The following is an 8709-nucleotide window of genomic DNA, read 5'->3' on the forward strand; positions in this document are numbered from 1 at the left end:
GCTCGCCATGTAGGTGAAAGGAGAGGGAATTGCTCAAGATATTTGTCATGCTGGGAGCAGGGGAAAAAGTGGGTCAAGGAAACTGCAGCAAAAGCAGACAGCTGCCTCTGACTGCCCCTGCACAGAGAGAGTTGCTCTCCTTTTACCTGAGCTGATATGTTACTTTTCTGAGAATTTGCAGGAATTAGGGGACAGGGCTACCTGTGATGACTTCCTTTTGCTCTCAAGTTATTGTTGAATAATTCATGTCTTTCCCTTATCCCTCTGAAGATTGTTTCAATACGGCAGAGATCCCAGTCATTGCTAGGGGACTTCGCGGCGGGAGTTGGAATGGAATGCATGAAGTTTATGGAGGAAGGCTAGAACTTAATCTCTTCTTTTCACTTGCAGGTTGGGATCAGTCAGATAAGTTTATTAAGATTTACATCTCTTTAAATGGAGTCCAGAAGCTTCCAGCTGAGAACGTCCAGGTGAATTTCACAGAGAGGTGAGTTCGTGTTGTTGTGCTACGCCACAGGGGGGAGCATGGGTGAAGAACACTATTTGAAATGCAGGAATGTGTTGTGTTGAGTTCTGTTCTGGATCAGCTCTTACCTCCCCACCCCCACCTTTTTTCTTTTTTTTTAAACTTGAGCGGTATTAGCTTTTAGTAGCACTTAGCACATGCCCGTAAGTATGGCTCTCCTGAGAGGGTATCAGGGTATTTTCATTTTACAAATGCTTGTTGCACCTCATCGCGCTTGACAGGATATGTAGTGTTAGCCCTGTTTTTTGATGGTGGTAGAACTGAAGCGTACATTAAGTAAATCTGCCTTTCCAAGGCTGTAGGAGATCAGTGAGGTAGAAAAAACCCTAGAGATCTTGATTTGTTGTGAAGTCTGGACAGGTCCTTTTAAGTTCTCAGTATTAAATCCAGCTGAAGATTTGAGAGGCCTGGGAAGAAAGTAATTCAAGCCTGTTGACATGCTTTCCAAAGAAATATGTCTGCTAAAGGGCTTTCAGACGTTGTTTTTGGTGGCAAGGTACAATAGTCTTACAATGATTGGAATCTTAGTGCCCTTCTTCCCCCACTTTCTGGTTCCAGGTCATTCGATCTGCTAGTGAAGAATCTGAATGGGAAGAACTACACCATGACCTTCAACAACCTCCTGAAACCCATCTCTGTGGAAGGCAGCTCTAGAAAGGTCAGTCTAACCTCGGCTGTTAGAGATATTTAGGTCCCTCACAAAGTGCCATGTTCATTGCCTGACTCTAGTTCAAGAGACCCAGTGCTAACCTTCAGTCCCTCCCTTCTGTCTGCAAAGTCTCTTCACTGTGAACGTGATTCTTATTAACCTGTAACTGTCATAACTGTGGAATTATTCTCTGGAATCCATGGGCTCCTATTTTAAAAGATCATGTCTGGGTATTGTATGCTTTTTTTAATAGTTCTCTGACAGGATTTCAGAAATAATAAAGCAGAAAATTCCACTAAGCATCCATTTGCATCCTTGTGCTTTTAAATACCTCTGAGAAATTCTTTGCGATTTTAAGGTCCAAGAGACTTGTCAGCAGACCGAAATCTTGGGAAGCTTAAATAGGCTTAATACCCAAAGCAAAGTCTGAAACCTGCTCTGCCTTTGTAATGGGCTCCAGAATTGAACACTAGTAACATTTTACTGCAACTGGTGACAGTGTCCTTACTGTGCTACTTGTAGCACCTTTCCGGGCTTAGGATGTGTCAAATACTTTGTGTGTGTTCTGTGCAGCTGTGCGCTGCACTTAGTGACATCAGATGTGAAGAAATGATGGTTCAATTTGAAATTCCCCTAAAATAAAAACAACTGAAATAAATGAGGGTGGTGCTGTGGTGATTTTTAACATGTAAAAGTGAGCAGCGGTCACGTACTTGCTAAGCTAAAGCTCCAGCAGATTCGTCTGCTATGGCATGCAGGAGTTCTTTGTGAAATTTAGGTCAGGGTTGCAATTAAACAGGCTTTGCTTGTAACTTGCAAACATATTGCAAGATTAAGCAATAAAACTAGTTTCTTATCCTTGGAGAAATGAATTGGGAGAGCCTCTGCCTGAACTTTGGTATTCCTGGAGAAGTTTAGTACATATAGCCACCCTTTACCAGGCAGTCCTGGGTATTTTTAGCATCCTGAGAATCACCGAATGGTGTTTCTGCGGCACTGTATGTTCTTCTGTATTGGTACTATAGTACCGTACTAGTATTATATTAATCCCGCCATTTAAATTGTCCACAACGAGGTTAATACTTTGTATGCCAAAGCTGAGTGCGTACTATAATTTCTATATGCTACATAATAATCAATAGCTGAGATAAATGTTTCAGGATTTTGCGAGTATAGAAAGAGGTTTATGTTATAAGCTAACCTTACTCATTGTGGTTGTGACTAGCATCCCTTTATGAAGCATTCTAAATTCATGCCTTGCTATTCACCATACAGATAAAGACAGACACGGTCCTTGTGATGTGTAGGAAGAAGCGGGAGGAAAAATGGGAATGTCTCACTCAAGTGGAAAAAGAAAGCAAAGAGAAAGAGTAAGTGTCTCTTCAACCCTCCATCTTGTTTTCCATTTCTTGTTCTCCAGATTGCTTTAGGACTGCCAGGAGAGCAGACCTGTACTGTACTGACTGTGCCTGGGACACAAGCCCCTAAGATGTTTCAGAATTATTAGGTTGGGATTTTTTTTGGTACTAGTAGGACTGGCAGTGGAGGAGATGCACCTTGAATAGCTGTTTGCCACTCTTCTACTGTTTCATTGCTAATGATGAAGGCTGCATCGTAGGAAATAGGTAAGACCTGCAGTGAGAGTGCTAAAGGTAATCAACCAATTAAAGATTCATTTGTATTTTGATGGCTGCATTCATTGCAAAAACTGCTCTAGTGAGGGTGACTTTTTTTAGGTTAAGTGTATATCATATAGAAATACATATATATTCCCTGCAGCTATGCTATTTGAAGTAATTACTACTATTTTGTCACCTGTGTATGAAGTGCCTGCACAAAAATCCCAGTGTCCTTTTGGCAAAACAGATCTTTGTTTACCTAGATCATTATACAAAGTCTCAAGCTAATTTGTATCACTTCAGGTGCTTGGGAGCAATCCTACAAGCAGCTTAGGCACTGGATATATAAGGGTGGTAAATTATAGCAGGAAACACCTGGGGACAAGAGACTTTTTTTACACACACACACACACACACACACACATATATATATAAAAAATGTAGTTCATTATAGAATAATTTTGTATTATTTCACAACACACACACATGTTCTTATCCAGAAGAGAACGTGTATACCCACCATGAAGCATGGAGACACTCACTTTTGAGAAAGTTATGCCTGCCAACAACTATTCATTTTGTGTATGATGATAGGATGAGTTGCCAAAAGTGATTAGTGCTCACCAACCATACCTGAATTGAGAGCCAAAGTACCTTCCTCTCTCAAATGGCATCGCTGGAGATTAAGAGAAGGTGACTTGACTACTAATGCACATTGCTGGAGGGACAGGGTCATTTTGTTAAACCTGGGTCTTGTGCAGAGAAGTCACATTAGTATTGCCGCCTCATTCCAAGTGTGGAGCATTTACAGTATGACAAATGAGTCGCTTCAGAAATACACCCCGAGACCGATGGTTAGCCCCGTGCTTGGGGAACGTGCTCCCTCTGCTGATCTATTTTGATCTGCATGTTTTTCAGGTAGCCTGCAGAAACCAGTAACTACCTAAGGAATTTCAGAAAACAGGATAGAGAGAGGCAGTTTAGCCAGAGAGGGCATTATGTATAGTCTGGTAACATGGGGCGTGTCGTATCTTGGTGCTTACCATGTGGGTGGCACTGTTTGTCACCTGGCTTCTCAAGTTAAGAAAATTGCTTTGAAATGCAAGGTGTTAAAAAGCGAGTCAATTAACCTCTGGAGATAATCTAAAAAAATGGGAAGCAGAAAATGCTTTTGGGTTGTGAATGTGGTCACTTCAAAGAGCTCAGTGGCCATTTTTCTATTTTTATTCACTTTTCACATAACGGCACAGACAGATGTTGGCACTTTCTGGGTCTGTGATATTCCACTCCTGCTTCCTAAAATTAATTTTGGGTGGTGCTTACTGCAAAATGCTTCCTGTCATCCTTAGTGGGACAGCTCTGGCTATACTACTCAACTTGCGCTTAGTTGAAGTGTACTCCTTAGGATTCTCCCTACTCGGAAGCTGACTGAGGCGTGACTGAAGACTGCTAGGGTCTATAGACTTTGCCAAAGCAGAATCCTCATCGTTACCAGGATGTTTCAAACAAGTATTAGCGTTTAATTTTTTGCACAGAATTGTTGGATATACATGATCTTCTCATATGTATCCGTCTTGCAGGAAGGCTGCCTACGACACCTCAGATCCTAGTGAAGGGCTGATGAACCTTTTAAAAAAGATGTATGCAGAAGGGGATGATGAAATGAAGCGCACCATCAACAAGGCCTGGGTTGAAAGCAGAGAAAAGCAATCCAAAGGGGACATACCAATGGATATTTGAAAGTACTCTAAGGGCCGCCTTAATACTGATCTTCCATGTGAGACATGCTGTGCTGCAAAGATCATTGTTTACACAACCTTCTTCCAAGCAAAGACAGTCATTTGCCATTTCAGGTTGGAGAAAATATTTAAATAAAATAGCTTATAAAGCATTTCTTTCAGTCAAGTGGTTCACCATTCCCTGAAGAGTGGAGCATAGGTATATCCTCAGCCCTCCTTGAAAAAACATCTCAGATGAGTGGAGTGTTGTGAAACTGAGAACAGAATGTAAAAGAAAAGGAATCCTAAAGTAGGATGGGTCAAGGCCTCCCTGTTCCAAGTGACAGCTGTACCCATCTGGGTGCTGGGGCTAATGTCATGCTTGCTACATGGGCTGTGTTTTTTTGACTAGATGTGGGAAAATACGTTGAACTGTAAAGTATGTCACGAAGGGAGAAATGCTGAAGCAATATGGTGTTAATCCTGTGGTATTAAAATTTAATGATTAATCTCAGAAATTAATTACCGGCTGTTTAACCAGTTTAATTTTGAAAATGAAAGCAGCTCTTTAGCGCCTATGCTAACTGTGACCCTCCTTGGGGTCTTTGAGGCGGCACCAGTCGCAGGAGGGCAGTGAGCGCGCCCTGGCTCTAGCAGTATGTGAGGAAAAGAGAGACAAGCTCCACTTTCTCCTATCAACTTTCAAGGGTTTTAAGGTAACAGTAAGAAGTATATTGAGATAGCTTATACTCCAAACTTTGACTCAACTGGGGGTGATGGGTTGCTGTCAGTTTGCTGCCTGTGTGCCTTCCATCTGGCGGTAGTTCCCTTTGACCCGGCCTGTTCAGTGCAGCCTCTCAGCCCCACTGCGAGGGAGGGGGACAGAGCAGCCACCCCCCACTTTATTGCCCTGCTTTGAAGAAGAGTACAGGGCAAAACATGAGCTTAGCAGCAGGCTTGTTGCTGTTGTTGTTTCCCTCCTGCTTCCTTCTCGTGTCTCTCCCAAGGACGGATTTGTTTGATGTTACCTAAGAATTAAGGAAGCCGTTACTCTCCTATTATGGTCTGGACTAGGACTTACTTGCTCCTGTGTTCTTAAAGCATTGGACCAACGCTGCACTATAAGCAGGAGAGAAATACTAGCACGTTGTACTTTCTAATAGGTCCTTTATCCACTTTGTCTGCTTGTTAATATACATATATTAAGTTTGCATAGCAAGAGTATCTAAACTTGAGGCCATGTTTTATTTTCAGTTCGTGCTCATCCTTGTTCATGGCAGAATACTACTTTGCCCTGTTGTACAATTTCATTTATGCTTTTACCCAAATTACCGTGGTGAACTTACCGTATGGTGGCAAAAAAACTGCTTAAACGAGCCTTGTGCTGTATGTCTTTATTTCTGACAAACTTCAGCTTAGTTCTGCAACAATCAGGTTGCGATTTTCTTTTTTTTCTTCCCACCCGTCAAAATAAAACTACCTCTCATACAGACCAGCTTAGTGCAGTTATGCTCCTTCCTGTCAGTTAGCTGATACCAGTCACAATCCAGTGAGATTTTAATGAATGAGCATGGCTTCTCATCCTTCCCTTATTAGTTTGATATTGATGCTGGACTCTTAGACAGGACAGCCTTGCTTTAATTACTCAAACACAAGCTGAGCCTGTTTTGTGTCTTCTGCCTGAATGTATATCCATGCAGTGATCTACCACATAGCCCTCTGTATCCCAGACATCTGAGCATGGTCAGCAAAATGACGGAAAACGATTCTGCTGAGCCTCCAACGCCGTTTCACCCCCCGAGGGCGGGATGTCAGGACACACCTATTTCGGATCCTCACAGGGCAGCTGTCCCGGGGCAAGTCAGCAATCTCTTTATCAGCCACTTCCTAAAACAGAAGACCACAGCACAGAGTTTATCTGTGTTCCCCAGGATTTTGAGCGGGCTTATTGCCAGACCTGAAAATCTAGCTGTAGAGTAGGTACCACCACATGCTTCCCTACCGCCTCATGAGTATGCTTTGCTATTTGATAGGGAACTTGCGCCTGTCTTCCTCACCTGACCCTTTCTTTCTGGGCATCCTAACAGTGGATGTAAAATGACCCACATGGAGACCCCAAAGTTAACCTTATTACACAGACTGAACAACCTCATGCCAGTAATTATCATTAGTCAAAATCGGCTTGGCTTTATCCATGTTGCAGGATGAGCTAGTCCTTTAAGATGAACTGAACTTAAATGTATGTTCCTTATTAACTGCCTTCCCAGGTAATACGCTTTGATGTCAGTAAAAGGAATCTACTTCAGAAGGAGCTACAGGCAGAGGAGGACAAGTCAAAGTGTCTCTGTTCTAATGAGAAGGCTTAAGAAAGGTCTTTCAACATACAACAAGAGAGCTCAACAGTTTTCAGGAAGCACCAGGTAGCAGCAAGTGGAATTTCAGAAGAACAAGTGAGCTCAGCAGGGAAATGCAGCCTAAAGGAAGTCGCTTGAGGCTAGATAAGCGTCCCTAACTGCCGCATTCTTAATATATTATTTTCTAAAGGACAGAAGGGCTCGGAAGAATCCTGTGTTCAGTCATGGTAGGAAGTCACAGTTGGAGGTAAAAGGAAGGTCTGAGACTGGACTACAGAAACTCCCATTATGTTGCAGGAGTGCTGAACAGCACTAGTTTAAGGCTATCTTCTAAAGGGATGTTCACCTTCAAAGGAAGACGGCATCAAGACAGCAGCAATGTGACTTTCAACTTCGGTAACAGCAAAGTCAGTAGGACTTCTCGTCTTCAGAACACATTTCGGTTACTGGTTTTGTCCAGTTGTGCATCTTGCTTGCATATATAGCTGTATATATACACTCTATCTAGTACAGCTAAACACTTGCAGTATTTTTTTGGCCTATTTAATTCCTATGATATTATTCAGAAAGCAGCCTATACTTTCAGAGAAGACTTGTAGCTTAATTTTTAAGACTTTAATTTTGGAGCCCAAATAACGTTTTGTAGGGAAGGAAAGCTACTTTCCTGAAGTCTTTTTCTTTTATCTAACTGCCGCTATGACTTTGTGACTTCAAAAGGTGACAAAAGTAGCTGAGGAGTACCAAAAGTAAAGTCAGTTGCAATTCATTTCCCCCCACTGCAAGGGCATCCAACGCAGACTAGACTTGCCAAGAGAACGGTAAAGTCAATACATAAAACCAGATTCATACACTTTCTCTCCCAGAATGTTTAAGGATGAAAGCATCTCCCCACAGCTGGCATGGCCAGATGGAATACATACAGGAATATTGTAAGAGTATTTCTGATACTTGCAAATGTTTTTTAATACTTAGTAAGGAAGGCTGAGAGCAGGGCAGTGAATATGTGCATTTTTAAGAGCAGATCTAACACCCAGATCTGATGCAACTTCTACATGCTTGTAGCTCAGGCAAGGAGTAAAATTAAGTATTTCTAATTGAGCAAATTGGTGGTTTTGGCTGGATCAGGCTTCTGAGTTTTTAAATAAGCAAAAAAAATCTAAAGTTTATTTAGGAAACTATAAAAGTAACCATATAATATCCCATATTATCAGAAATAAGGAAAATAGCTTTCTGAATGTATGTTAGTGACAGCTGTGAGGAGAAAAAAAAGAGACTTCACTGTACATAGTGTTACATATACTGCTTGCATGAGAAGCACTAGTTTTAAAAAAACCACACAACCCAACACACACAACCTCTAGTCAGGAGAATACACCGTTGTTGTAAACACCCCCGAAAGGCAGAGGCTCTGAGGTTGCCTGGGCGCTAGCGGTAACTATGCAATATGACATGACTCCGTGCTTGTGAGTTAGGGCAACACAAGCGTTCGTGACCTAGCACGGCTGCTCGGGTCTGTCAAGCGGCCGCTGCGGCCCAGCACACGTCACAGCAGTGGGAGCCACGCGTGGGCTCGTGCCCTGCCCTGGCCGGGGTGCAGTGGCTGCCCGGTACCTGCAGCTCCTTGGGAAGGATGGTGTTCTTCCGGATGGCGTTGATCCGCAGCCTCTCATCCGCGTACTCGTACGCCAGTTTCCTTCTCTTGACATCCCGCAGCATCCTCCAGTCCACGTAGTAGCTCCGCACTTGCCTTGTGCACGGTGAGGGGAGAACCTAGTTAAAAAAATTGAGTTTATAATACCCACCCGTTGCACGTACAGTCTGCCCAATTCAAGTATGAGTTATT

At 42.7% G+C, this 8709-nt stretch overlaps 2 protein-coding genes across 2 annotated transcripts in view; one reads left to right on the top strand and one right to left on the bottom strand.

Annotated features, from left to right (window-relative positions):
* The window catches only part of CACYBP (calcyclin binding protein), a gene marked incomplete at its 5' end in the record, with an annotated part of 5168 nt that extends 483 nt beyond the window's left edge, over positions 1 to 4685 (top strand). Inside the window, 4 exons of the mRNA XM_009587687.1 lie at positions 391 to 487; positions 1085 to 1184; positions 2451 to 2545; positions 4375 to 4685. Of these exons, the coding sequence (XP_009585982.1) occupies positions 391 to 487; positions 1085 to 1184; positions 2451 to 2545; positions 4375 to 4534 (452 nt within the window). The remainder of the gene's footprint in view (positions 1 to 390; positions 488 to 1084; positions 1185 to 2450; positions 2546 to 4374) is intronic.
* Positions 4686 to 5999: 1314 nt separating this feature from the next.
* Positions 6000 to 8636, bottom strand: MRPS14 (mitochondrial ribosomal protein S14; the record flags this gene model as incomplete). Its single annotated transcript, XM_009587688.1, has 2 exons — positions 6000 to 6399; positions 8478 to 8636. Coding segments are annotated over 2 exons (342 nt in total), but the record flags the coding sequence as incomplete, so codon positions are not given.
* Between the last annotated feature and the right edge of the window lie 73 nt (positions 8637 to 8709).

Source organism: Fulmarus glacialis, unplaced genomic scaffold, assembly GCF_000690835.1.
Source record: "Fulmarus glacialis isolate BGI_N327 unplaced genomic scaffold, ASM69083v1 scaffold42441, whole genome shotgun sequence".
NCBI lineage: Eukaryota > Metazoa > Chordata > Aves > Procellariiformes > Procellariidae > Fulmarus > Fulmarus glacialis.